Source organism: Macaca mulatta, chromosome 16 (assembly GCF_049350105.2).
Source record: "Macaca mulatta isolate MMU2019108-1 chromosome 16, T2T-MMU8v2.0, whole genome shotgun sequence".
Lineage (NCBI taxonomy): Eukaryota > Metazoa > Chordata > Mammalia > Primates > Cercopithecidae > Macaca > Macaca mulatta.
Genome location: NC_133421.1, coordinates 48,430,843 through 48,444,877, shown reverse-complemented (window position 1 = coordinate 48,444,877; position 14,035 = coordinate 48,430,843). Strand labels below are relative to the sequence as shown.

General features: G+C 43.3%; 1 protein-coding gene and 1 long non-coding RNA gene across 25 annotated transcripts in view; one reads left to right on the top strand and one right to left on the bottom strand.

Moving 5' to 3' along the window:
• BCAS3 (BCAS3 microtubule associated cell migration factor) overlaps positions 1-14,035 on the bottom strand; it is a 712,862-nt gene that overhangs the window by 688,975 nt on the left and 9,852 nt on the right. For all 24 annotated transcript variants that reach the window (XR_013406305.1, XR_013406308.1, XR_013406307.1 and 21 more), the window contains exon 4: positions 11,292-11,367. Coding sequence is in view for 19 of the 24 variants with exons in the window: in XM_077970813.1 (XP_077826939.1) it covers positions 11,292-11,367 (76 nt within the window). In the remaining 5 variants the exon portion in view is untranslated. The remainder of the gene's footprint in view (positions 1-11,291; positions 11,368-14,035) is intronic.
• On the top strand, positions 2,741-13,783 carry LOC144335470 (uncharacterized). Its single transcript, XR_013406352.1, has 4 exons — positions 2,741-2,799; positions 4,409-4,687; positions 5,285-5,556; positions 13,547-13,783. It is a non-coding gene; the product is annotated as an uncharacterized LOC144335470 (long non-coding RNA).

The window sequence follows — 14,035 nt, the reverse complement described above, 5'->3', positions numbered from 1 at the left end:
GTGGGAACTCCCCTGCTGCCTCTTGGTTGGCAGAAGCTGCTTCTTTTTATCTTGACATTTTTTAAACCAAACTTCTTTCTACAATTATCAAACCACCCTTTTCTGGCATTAAATTCTCCAGTTTAGATTTTTCACCACCTTCCTTTTAAGTTGTCATATAATGACTTCACTTTTTCTCAAATCATATTAGAGTCTATAGGTAACTCTTTCTTACAGCATCCTGCACCCCTGTAAAAGCTGCATTTATCATAATTAATTTTTTTTTTTTTTTTGAGACAAGGTTTCACTCCCATTGCCTAGGCTGAAGTGTAATGTGCTATCTCAGCTCACTGCAACCTCTGCCTCCCAAGCTCAAGCAGTCTCCTACCTGGGACTATAAGCACACGCCACCACATTCAGCTAATTTTTATAGAGACAGGGTTTTGCCATGTTGCCCAGGCTGGTCTCTACAAAAAAATACAAAAGTTAGCCAGGCGCTGTGGTGCACACCTAGAGTCCCAGTTACTTGGGAGGCTGAGTTGGGAGGACTGCTTGAGCCCCAGAGGTGGAGGCTGCAGTGAGCTGAGACTGTACCACTGCACTCCAGCTTGGGTGACAGAGGAAGACGCTGTCTCGAAGAAAAAAAAAAAAAATCCTTTTCTTTTTTTACAATAGTCCTTAGGCCAGATTCCTTTATCTTGAAATGGTGGGCAATCACAGCTGCAGACTTCAATCTACAGTACATATCAATCAATTCAACTTTTTATCATGATGTCATGACTTCTCTGTTTCTTGGGAGAATCTCCAGCATCACTAGTGGGCACTTCATATGGGACCCATCGTGCTATTCAAGGTTTATAGTGTTACAATTAACATGATGCAAAATAGGTGAGAATCCAAAAAGATCACTTTCTACTGTGACACAGCAATTTACTGGAAACATCAACTGCTCACCAGAGATGATTTTAAGTGAATACTTGTAATTCTTGAGCTCCCTGCGACAGCAGCAGGAGGTCACTACAAAATTATTACAGTAGTACAGTATGTACTACAGTTAATTTTATGCAGTTAAAATTCAATACTGCATCTATACGTTTACATGATTATAGATGGCACCACGTACTGTTAAGTGTGTGTGCACATTTCAATACATCTTAACTTTTTATAATAGATTTGTGTGTGTATATCTATACATACATATATACATAGAGAGAAAGAGAGACAGAGATACATCCTTTTTTTTTTTTTTTTTTTTTTTTTGGGACAGAGTCTCGCTCTGTCACCCAGGCTGGAGTGCACTGGCGCAATCTTGGCACACTGCAACCTCCACCTCCTGGGCTCTAGCACATCTCCTGCCTCAGCCTCCCAAGAAGCTGGGATTACAGGCATGTGCCACCACGCCCAGCTAATGGTTTTTTGTGGGTTTTTTTGGTTTTTGGGCGTTTTTTTTGTATTTTTAGTAGAGATGGAGTGTCACTATGTTGGCCAGGCTGAACTCCCGACCTCAAATAATCCACCCGCATTGGCCTCCCAAAGTGCTGGGATTACAGACATGAGCCACCATGCCCAGCCTAGATTTGTGTGTATTTTATAGTAAATGATAAAATAGGTTAGTATCTATACATCTTATGCATTCATATCTTTTTCTTAATTTTTTTGATGTTTCTAGGCTACGTGGTTCATCTGCAAGTTTTTTCTTTTTTTCTTTTTTTTTTTGAGACAGAGTCTCGCTCTGTCGCCCAGGCTGGAGTGCAGTGGCCGGATCTCAGCTCACTGCAAGCTCTGCCTCCCGGGTTCACGCCATTCTCCTGCCTCAGCCTCCAGAGTAGCTGGGACTGCAGGCGCCCGCCACCACGCCTGGCTAATTTTTTTGTATTTTTAGTAGAGACGGGGTTTCACCGTGTTAGCCAGGATGGTCTCGATCTCCTGACCTCGTGATCCGCCCGTCTCGGCCTCCCAAAGTGCTGGGATTACAGGCTTGAGCCACCACGCCCGGCCTGCAAGTTTTTTCAAAGTGTCACACAAATCTCCAAAAAATTTTTCAACGTATTTATTCCAAAAAGTCTGGGTATAACTAAAGTGGACCTGCATGGTTCAAATCTATGTTATTAAAGGGTCAACTGTGTTCTATTTTTTAGGTGTTGTTTACATAAGCAATGGATTTGTAAAAACTCATTCACTAATCTATACTTTTGCATTATTTGCCATATTTTGTACAATAAATGTTTTTTAAAATCATAAAGCAATAAACATTCCTCTTCCTTGACTTGATTTCATCAATCTTCTCTCTGACTTTTTTTTTTTTTTTGGAGACAGACTCTGACTCCATCACCCAGGCTGGAGTGCAGTTGTATGATTTCAGCTCACTGCAACCTCCATCTGTAGTGCCTCAGCCTCCTGAGTAGCTGGAATTACAGATGTGCATCACCACGCCTAGCTAATTTTTGTATTTTTAGTAGAGGCAGGGTCTTGCCATGTTAGCCAGGCTGGTCTCAAACTCCTGACGTCAAGTGATCTGCCCACCTAGGCCTCCCAAAGTGCTGGGATTACAGGCGTGAGCCACTGCACCCGGCCTCCCCTCTCCTAGAAGCTAAATTCCTTAATTGGGTTATTCACAACTGTCATCATTTTTCATCTAACATTTACCCCAAACCCACTTCAGAATGTCCCTAACACTCCTCCCAAGTGATTTTTGGTCACCACTAATGGTGACCAATAATGTCTAAGTTGTTCAATCCAATAGATAATTTTCAAGCACATCTTTTTTTTTTTTTTTTTTTTTGAGACGGACTCTTGCTCTGTCTCCCAGGCTGTAGTGCAGTGGCGAGATCTCGGCTCACTGCAAGCTCCACCCTGCCAGGTTCATGCCATTCTCCTGCCTCAACCTCCCGAGTAGCTGGGATTACAGGCGCCCACCACCACGCCCGGAATTTTTTGTATTTTTTAGTAGAGACGGGGTTTCACTGTGTTAGCCAGGATGGTCTCGATCTCCTGACCTCGTGATCCACCCGCCTTGGCCTCCAAAAGTGCTGGGATTACAGGCATGAGCCACCATGCCTGGCCCAAGCACATCTTTTTAGACTACTCAGCAACTATAACCAATGGTCACCATGTATTCCTTAAAATATTCTCCCTTGGTCTTTCAGGGATAATCCTCTAACTTTTCTCCACTTTCTCTAGTCACTCCTTCACCATTCTCTCTGCTGTGGCATTCTTTTCTACCTAGTCTCTAAATACTGGAGTTACTCAAAACCAATTTCTAAATTTCCATTTCTTACCATATATCCTCTCCTAGGTTAACTCATTCCACCCATTGCTTCAATTAGTATCTGCTAGTGACTTCCTCAATATGGAGTTTGGATGTCTCAATAGAAGTGCGAATTCCACTCAAAGATCATGATTTCCTCACCAAGCCTGATTTTCCTCCAGGGTTCCTTATTTTGGTGAAAAGCATCACTATCCCATTGGCAAAGCCAGGAACCACTTTCTCCCTCACCTATAACAGTAAATCTATCCCAAGTCCCTGTGTCTTCCTAAACTGTTCTCTTCATTCCTCTTACACCACCACCACCCTGTCCCAGCTACAACAGCTACTCCAAAAGCATACATGGCTTCCTACATCCACCACTGCTCACCAAACTTCACATTAGAGTTGAACTGCTTTTTGTTTTTGTTTTTGAGACAGTGTCTCACTCTGTTGTGCAAACTGGAGTACAATGATACAAACAAGACTCATTACAGCCTTAACCTCCTCAGCTCAAGCAATCCTCTTGCCTCAGCCTCCCATGTAGCTGGGACCACAGGTATGCGCCACCATGCCTGGCTAATTTTTTTATTTTTTTGTAGAGATGGGATTTCACTCTGTTGCCCAAGCTGGTCTCAAACTTCTGACCTCAAGCAGTCCTCTACCTTGGCCTCCCAAAGTGCTGAGATTACTGGTGTGAACCACCATGCCCAGCCAAAACCGCTCTTTTTTTTTTTTGAGATGGAGTCTTTCTCTGTCACCCAGGCTGGAGTGCAGTGGCTCGATCTTGGCTCACTGCAACCCCCACCTCCCAGCAGCAAACTGCTCTTTTAAAAACACAAATAATGGCATACCTCTTTACCTCCATCTCCCGCATTAGTGACTTCCTACTCTTAAATATAAAAATCAAAACCGGCCGGGCGCGGTGGCTCACGCCTGTAATCCCAGCACTTTGGGAGGCCGAGGCGGGTGGATCACGAGGTCAGGAGATCAAGACCATCCTGGCGAACATGGTGAAACCCCATCTCTATTAAAAATACAAAAAAATTAGCTGGGTGTGGTGGCGGGCGCCTGTAGTCCCAGCTTCTAGGGAGGCTGAGGCAGGAGAATGCCGTGAACCCGGGAGGCGGCAGAGTTTGCAGTGAGTGGAGATCACGCCACTGCACTCCAGCCTAGGCGACAGAGCGAGACTCCATTTCAAAAAACAAAAATCAAAACCATTAAATGGCTAATACATCAGTAATTCTTTAATGCCCATTTTCTTTCAACAGGAATTCACTGTTGCAATGTTAATAGCACATGATTCCACACCCAGCAAAATTCAGCATTATAAAATTATGTACCTAGGGCATAATTATTTTTATACCTGACATTTAAATGGTGTTTTTGGCCAGGCGTGGTGGTTCACGCCTGTAATCCCAACACCTTGGGAGGCCGAGGCGGGCAGATCACTTGAGGTCAGGAGTTCAAGACCAGCCAGGCCAACATGCTCAAACTAAAATACAAAAATTACTAAAAATACAAAAATTAGCTGGGCATGATGGTGCATGCTTGTAATCCTAGCTACTTGGGAAGCTGAGGCAGGAGGACTGCTTGAACCCAGGAGGCAGAGGTTGCAGTGAGTCAAGTTTGTGCCACTATACCCCAGCCTAAGGGACAGAATGAGACTCCATCTCATAAACAAATAAATAAATGTTGTTTATAAGTTTCTATGTGCTTTTGTGTACATCATCAAATCTGACATATCAATTGTGTTTTATTTATTTATTTTTGAGACGGAATCCTGTTTTGTTGTTGTTGTTGTTTGTTTTTTGTTTTTTTTTGAGACGGAGTCTTGCTCTGTCCCCAAGGCTGGAGTGCAGTTATGCAATCTCGGCTCACTGCAACCTCTGCCTCCCAGGTTCAAGCAATTCTCTCTGCCTCAGCCTCCCAAGCAACTGGGATTACAGGTGCCCACCACCATACCCAACTAATTTTTGTATTATTTAGTAGAGATGGGGTTTCACCATGTTGGCCAGGCTGGTCTTGAACTCCTGACCTCAGGTGATCCACTCGCCTCAGCCTTCCAAAGTGCTAGGATTACAGGTGTGAGCCACCGCACCCTGCCTATTTTCTTTACTGGTTTCTTTTTTCCAATTCTACCTCTAAATCTGAACTTTACGGTCTTTCCTATAGAGACATCTAGCATTTTTGCATGGTTTCAGCCAACTACAATGTCCTCCCTTCCTTTGATTCACCCATCCTTCAAAAACTTGTCCAGTCTTAACTTACCTGTGAATCTTCCATGACTGCACTCAGTATACGCTCTCTCCTTAGAAAACTGTTTGCAATTGGTGGGAGGATAGGGATACTGGATTTCTACTCACACCTCAAAAGTCAAGGTGTAAAGTGAAACCGAATCTTTTTTTTTTTTTTTGAGACAGAGTCTCACTCCGTCACCCAGGCTGGAGTGCAGTGGTGCGATCTCGGCTCACTGCAACCTCCACCTCCTGGGTTCAAGCAATTCTCCTGCCTCAGCCTCCCAAGTAGCTGGGATTACGGGCACCCGCCACCATGCCCAGCTTTTTTTTTTTTTTTTTTTTTTTTTGTATTTTTAGTGGAGACGGGGTTTTACCATGTTGGCCAGGCTGGTCTCGAACTCTTGACCTCAGGAGATCCACCTGCTAAAATGCTGGGATTACAGGCATGAGCCACCAAGCCCGGCCAAAACTGAATCTTTCTTCTCAAATCTGCTTCTTTCTTTTCCTTCTTCCCTTCCCTCTTTCCCTCCCTCATTTATTCATTCATTCATTCAGAGATAGGGTCTTGCCCTGTCACCCAGTCTGAAGTGCACTGGCACAAACACAGCTCACTGAAGCCTCGACCTCCTGGACTGAAGCAATCCTCCCACCTCAGCCTCTCGAGTAGCTAGGACTACAGAGACATACCACCACACCCAGCTAATTTTTTTTGTATTTTTTTTGGTAGAGATGGGGTTTTGCCATGTTGCCCAGGCTGGTCTTGAACTCCTGGGTTCAAGTGATCTACCCGTCTTGGCCTCCCAAAGTTCTGGGATTATAGGCATGAGCCACTGCGCCCAGCCTGTCCAGTCATTTTTGTACACTCTAAAAGGTAAATGATGATAGAAGCAGAAAACAACACTTCACCTAGAGGATACCCTATGCAAAGATCCTGAGGCATGAAAAGTTCTGTGGCTTTAATGACCTGAAAGGTAAGTAGGGTCAGTGCACAGCTGCTAAGGAGAGACAATTAGATGGGAAAAGAAATCAGAGTTTGAGGCATCTGTGGGATACCTACTTGAGGATGTCTAGAAGGCATCTTCATGTAGCTGTCCCACAGATCTAAGGGACCCAAGCTTCTAGAGCAATAGAAGCTTATAAGCATTTTCTTTTAGAGATGGGGTCTCACTATGTTGCCCAGGTTGGACTGCAGTGGCTATTCACAGATGCAATCTCACTACTGATCAGCATGGGAGTTTTAACTATTTCTGAACTGGGCTGGTTCACCCCTCCTTAGGCAACCTGGTGGTTCCCCACTCCTGGGAAGTCACCATACTGATGCGGAATTTAGTGCAGACACCCAATCAGCATAGCACATTATAGCCCAGAACTCCTGAACTCAAGCGATTCTCCTACCTCAATCTCCTGAGCTGCTGGGACTACAGGTGTGTGCCACTGCACTCCAGCCTGGGTGAAAAAGTGAGACTCTTGTCAAAAAAAAAAAAAAAAAAACTGGCCAAGTATGAAGTATGGGATTAGGGGATGGTAAGAATTTCACTGCACAGGTTAGAAAGCAATTCCCATTATACTAGAGTAAACCAGCATCAATTTGATTTGATGTAGTCTGGGATTCAAACTATATTCTCACGTTTAGAGAATTTGACAGAAAAATGTCAGAATGTTAATGTGGGCAAGCTGTAGCAGCTATTACCTTTGCATACCTCACACACTTCCTACTCTGTAACTCCCTCTTTTCTGGTAACTAATCTTATCCTCCATCAAGCTCAGGGATAGGCACATGACCAGCTGAGCAATTCTAGTACTACATCCTTGGCCCCAGCAACTATTCCAATAATGGGAGAGTGACTCAGACTGAGCCATCTGGATCTCCTAATGAATACTTTTTCCTCTTTGATTGTATCATATAATCATAAAGGTATGAATAAAGAGCTTTGAGTAACCACTGCACCAACTCTCTCTTTGTTAAAGAAGTCAAAGAAGAGATGCAAACATTCAGAAAGAAGTAGTGACAAGAAGTGGACAAAGATTAAAAGTGTGAAGCCCCTATCCTTCCCAGATCCATGAGTAGATTATTTTTAAATCCCCTATGAGCCTAAGTATAGTGGCTCATGCCTGTATCCCAGCACTTTAGGAGACTGAGGCAGGAGGATTCCTTGAGGCCAGTAGTTCAAGATCAGCCTGGGCAGCATAGCAAGACCTCATCTTTACAAAAAAATTTAAAAATAAGCTGGGCATGGAGGCATGTGCCTATAGTGCTAGCTACTTGGGAGGCTGTGGCAGGAGGATCACATGAGCCCAGCAGTTCAAAGTTGCAGTGAGCTGTGATCATTTCACTGCATTCTAGCCCGAATGACACAGGGAGACCCTGTCTCTAAAAATAAAATTTAAAATCCCCTAAGGAACACAGTATAGTGGTTCCTCAAAAAATTTTAAAAAGAATTGCCATATGATACAATTCCACTAGAAGAGATATTTGTACACCCATGTTCATTACAGCATTGTTCACAAAGCCAAAAGGTAGAAGCAATGCAAATGTCTTTCAATAAATGAATGAATAAAATAAAATGCGGTATAGGCTGGGCATGGTGGCTCACACCTGTAACCCCAACACTTTGGGAGGCCGAGGCGGGCAGACCACAAGGTCAAGAGACCATCCTGGCTAACATAGTGAAACTCCGTCTCTACTAAAAATACAAAAGTCAGCTGGGTGTGCTGGCAAATCCCTATAGTCCCAGATGCTAATGAGGACAAGGCAGAAGAATCGCTTAAACCCGGGAGGTGGAGGCTGCAATGAGCTGAGATTGTGCCACTGCACTCCAGGCTGGGTGGCAGAGCGAGACTCCATCTCAAAAAAAAAAAGTCGTATATACATATAATGAAGCATGATTCAGCCTTAAAAAGGAACAAAATTCTGACACATGCTACAACATGAATGAACCTTGAGAAAATTATGTTAAGTGAAATAAGGCAATCACAAAAAGGCAAATAATCTATTACTCTACCTAGGTGAGGTCCCTAAAGTAGTTAAAAATCATAGAAATGGAAAGTAGAGGCCGGGCGCGGTGGCTCAAGCCTGTAATCCCAGCACTTTGGGAGGCCGAGATGGGCGGATCACGAGGTCAGGAGATCGAGACCATCCTGGCTAACACGGTGAAACCCCGTCTCTACTAAAAATACAAAAAAATTAGCCAGGTGTGGTGGCGGGCGCCTGCAGTCCCAGCTACTAGGGAGGCTGAGGCAGGAGAATGGCGTAAACCCGGGAGGCGGAGCTTGCAGTGAGCCGAGATCCAGCCACTGCACTCCAGCCTGGGCGACAGAGCGAGACTCCGTCTCAAAAAAAAAAAAAAAGAAATTAATGTTTTACTCTCCATAAAGAGGGCCCAACAAATTGTTATTATTTGAAAGAATAAGCTAACAGAGAGTCCCAAATTCATATGAAACCAATCTGTAAAAGTGACACTCAGACTTTCTCATCCTGGATGGTGGCTCTAAAAAGAAAAAAAGGCTTCATATTTGAAAAGTCTTTGAGGAAAAGGCAACTCACAGAATAGGAGAAAATGTTTTCAAATCTTATATCTAATAAGGAATTAATACCCAGAATATTTAGAAAACTCCTAAAACTAAATAAACAAACAAAACCACACAATTCAAAAATGGGCAATGGACTTGAAGAGGCATTTCTCCAAAGAAGCTAAATGAATTCCAATAAGCACATAAAAAGATGCTCAACATTACTAATCATTAGGGAAATCCAAATCAAAACCACAACCCAGTCCCAGTAAGATGGCTACTATCAAAAAAAAAGAGAGAGAGGAAACTTCGGGACCCTTGTACATTGTTGGTGGGAATGAAAAATGGTACATTCACTGAGGAAAACCATGGTGTTTCCTCAAAACATTAAAAACAAAATTACTATATAAGCCAGCAATTCTCAAAAGTACAGTCTCAAAGAGATAGGAGGCTGGGCGCAGTGGCTCACACCTGTAATCCCAACACTTTGGGAGGCCGAGGCGGGTGAATCATCTGAGGTCAGGAGTACGAGACCAGCCTGGCCAACATGGTGAAACCTCGTCTCTACTAAAAATACAAAAAGTAGGTGGGCGTGATGGCGAGCGCCTTTAATCCCATCTACTCAGGGGGCTGAGACAGGAGAATCACTTGAACCCATGAGGCTCAGGTTGCAGTAAGCCAAGATCATGCCACTGCACTCCAGCCTGGGCGACAGAGTGAGACTCCGGTTTTTTTTTTTTTTTTTGCTTTTTTGTTTTGTTTTGTTTTGTTTTTTGTTTTTTTGAGACGAAGTCTCGCTCTGTCGCACAGGCTGGAGTGCAGTGGCATGATTTTGGCTCACTGCAACCTCCACCTCCTGGGTTCAAGTGATTCTCCTGCCTCAGCTTCCCAAGTAGCTGGGACTGTAGAAGCGCGCCACTACGCCCGGCTAATTTTGTATTTTTAGTAGAGATGAGGTTTCACCATGTTGGCCGGGCTGGTCTTGAACTCCTGACCTCATGTGATCCTCCCACCTCAGCCTCCCAAAGTGCTGGGACGGCAAGCATGAGCCACAGTGCTCAGCCCATCCAGCCTTTTATAAATGATTGTTTTTATTTACTTATTTAAGTTTATTTATTTATTTATTTTTAGACAGGGTTGCATTCCATCACCCAGGCTAGAGTGCAGTGGCACAATCTCGGCTCACTGCAGCCTAGACCTCCCAGGCTCAAGCAATCCTCCCATCTCAGCCTCTTAAGTAGCTGAAACTACAGGCACACACCACCAAGCCTAGTTAATTTTTTAATTTTTTGTAGAGACAGGGTTGGGCTATGTTGCCCAGGCTGGTCTTGAACTCCTAAGATCAAGCGACCCTCCTGCCTCAACCTCCCAAAGTGCTGGGATTACTGGTATGAGCCACTGCGCCCTGCCTCATTCAGCCTTTAAAAGGAAGGAAATTCTGACCCACACTACAACATAGATGAAAGTTGAGGACATTACGCTAAGTGAAATATGCCAGTTACAAAAAGGCAAATACTGTATGATTCCACTTATATGAAGTACTTGGACTAGCATAAAATTCTGTTCAGAGAAAAACAATTTTCAAGCCTAGAAAGTTCAACACTAATGATGATTTTGCAGTTATAAATCCTATACAACTGACCAAACTTGAAAAACTCCTTTTTTTTTTTTTTTTTTTTTTATTATTATTATACTTTAAGTTCTAGGGTACATGTGCATAATGTGCAGGTTTGTTACATATGTATACTTGTGCCATGTTGCTGTGCTGCACCCATCAACTCGTCAGCACCCATCAACTCGTCATTTACATCAGGTATAACTCCCAATGCAATCCCTCCCCTCTCCCCCCTCCCCATGATAGGCCCCGGTGTGTGATGTTCCCCTTCCCGAGTCTAAGTGATCTCATTGTTCAGTTCCCACTATGAGTGAGAACATGCGGTGTTTGGTTTTCTGTTCTTGTGATAGTTTGCTAAGAATGATGGTTTCTAGCTGCATCCATGTCCCTACATATACACCATGGAATACTATGCAGCTATGAAAAACTCCTTTTTTAAGAAAACCATTTTTCTGCCTAAGAAAATTTTAACTCACTTTAACTTCATCAAAGTTTAACACTTACACACTGTGTTACAGTTACTTTAAGACTTATTACACAATATTAGTTCTAAAGTTTCTGTACTGTAGTCATGCTACCTTTTATTTTGAAAACTGAAAAATTACTATAAGAGAAAGTAATCTGACTAAAGTAGAGGCTCTCTTTTTGGAATCAGGTACTCCAAACAAACAATTCATATGTCCCAAAAAAGTTAAAACCATACCATTTAAATCTGCATTTTCGAATCTGACCCAGACTATTTTCTCCTTTTCTTCTGTTAGAGGTGTTCCACTGTAAGCCTGCATAGTAAACAGAAACATTTGAATAAACATATTTTACAGCTTTAGTATTAATGATATTCAAAACAAAGAGTGACTTAAAGCCAACACTATACCTCTCCAACTTCACCAACCTTACATCTTGGTAACTAGAACATTTTAGAACATTATTACCCCCAGAGAATATTATCCATGTGTCTGATAACCTTGGTCAAAAGAGTTTTTAACTTATTAAAAGAACTGCAGGCTAGGCACCTGTAATCTCAGCACTTTGGGAGGCCAAGGCAGGCAGATCACTTGAGGCCAGGAGTTCAAGACCAGTCTGGCCAACATGGCGAAACTGTATCTCTACTAAAAACACAAAAATAAGCTGGGTAGGGTGTGGTGCACGCCTGTAATTCCAGCTACTGGGGAGGCTGAGACACGAGAATCACTTAAACCTGGAAGGCAGAGATTACAGTGAACAGAGATCGCACCACTGCACTCCAGCCTAGATGACTGAGCAAGACTCTGTCCCCTCCACACAAAAAAGAACTGCAGAAACCTAAAATACAATGATGACAATCTATTATGAAGCATTACTATAATTCAAAGGCAAACGAGAAACTAACCATCCCCTATAATGGTCAACAAATAAGGCTTAGAAAACAAACAAAACTACTACCTTTTATCTATTAAGTTGCTAGGTGTTTGTGGCTATTATACTGTACCTATACTTTTTTTTAAGAGTATTACTGTACTTTTTTAGTCTCTTATCAAGCTTCTAGACCCAACCTATCATCTGCTTCCTGGAAGCCTGCAAGGGTCAAAAGATAAGCATTAACAGCATGATGTATCAACAGTATTCAACAGTATTCAAAAGGAGGCATCTCCCATAAAGCATGTTTTTTCTTTTACTTTTTTTTTTTTGAGACAGAGTCTCACTCTATCATCCAAGCTGGAGTGCAGTGGCATGATCTCAGCTCACTGCACCCTCTGCCTCCCGGGTTCAAGTGATTCTCCTGCCTCAGCGTCCCAAGTAGCTGGGACTACAGGCATGTGCCACCATGCCCAGCTAATTTTTTGTATTTTTAGTAGATACGGGGTTTCACCATGTTGGCCAGGCTGGCTTGAACTCCTGACCTCAGGTGATCTGCCCCACCTCGGCCTCCCAAAGTGCTGGGATTACATGGGTGAGCCACCATGTCCTGCCTAACATACCTTTTTTAAAAAACACCAGCTTGAGCAACATGGAGAAACCTCATCTCTACAAAAAAAAAAATCTGGGCCGGGCGCGGTGGCTCAAGCCTGTAATCCCAGCACTTTGGGAGGCCGAAGCCGGCGGATCACGAGGTCAGGAGATCGAGACCATCCTGGCTAATATGGTGAAACCCCATCTCTACTAAAAATACAAAAAACTAGCCAGGCGAGGTGGTGGGCGCCTGTAGTCCCAGCTACTCGGGAGGCTGAGGCAGGAGAATGGCGTAAACCCGGGAGGCGGAGCTTGCAGTGAGCTGAGGTCCGGCCACTGCACTCCAGCCTGGGCGACAGAGCGAGACTCCGTCTCAAAAAAAAAAAAAAAAAAAAAAAAAAAAAAAAAAAAAAAAAAAAATCTGGGCATGGTGGCATGCACCTGTAGTCCCAGCTACCCAGGAGGCTGAGATGAGAGGATCACCTGAATCTAGGAAATTGAGGCTGCAGTGAGCCATGATAGTGCCACTGCACTCCAGCCTGGGTGAGAGCAAGACTCTGTCTCAAAAAAAAAAAAAATTTATTCCCTAATATTATTTAATCTAATCAAATCTTACATTTGCATTTCTCAAAACTACAAAACTAACACTGGTGCATTACTATTAAACCCCAGACATTATTTGGATTTCACAAGCTTTCCCACTAATGCCCTTTCTCTGCTCCAGGATCCAATCCAGGACGCCACACTGCATTTAGCACAACTTCCTTTTTTCCCTGCATCAGGCTTTCCTTTCCTTTAACATGGTGAAGCACTAACACTTTCAAATTCTTCTTCAGCTTAGCAGACTTACTCCTTTGCAACGTTTGATTTTTGAGTGATATGCAGAACAAAACAAGGCTGAAGAAGGTCTTTCAGTGTATTGGGATTCTTGAACCTCTTTTTGCTTTACCTGTGAGGGGCAAATAAGTCTTGCAAAATGAGGCTTATACGCTTTTACTATGTCTTCAAGTTTTCCTCTCTCCTTAGTAGACATGGTGTTTTTTATTCAGCATTTTTGAAAAAATTCTGGGAAGCTAACTGAAGCACCTGAGCTCTGCTTTGTGTGTTCCTTACTACAGCTTTGCACAAAGGTGTATCCCGTCCTTTTTTGCCTCTTATGATCTCCTTTTCCCATGCTTAGATATTTTATTCTCAGTAAGACACAGACTCACCCATTGCCCTTCTAGCTTTCACCTGATGTCTTTATTAAAAAAAAAAAAAAAAGTTTGTTTTGGAGTTTGTTTGTTTGTTTGTTTTTTGAGACACCCTGTCACCCTGGCTGCAGTGCAGTGGTATGATCTCAGCTCACTGCAACCTCCGCCTCCTGGGCTCAAGCAATCCTCCCATGTCAGCTTCCCAAATAGCTGGGACTACAGGTGTGTACCACTACACCTAGCTAATTTTTGTATTTTTTGTAGAGATGGGGTTTTACCATGTTGCTCAGGCTGGTCTGGTACTCCTGGGCACAGGCCATCTGCC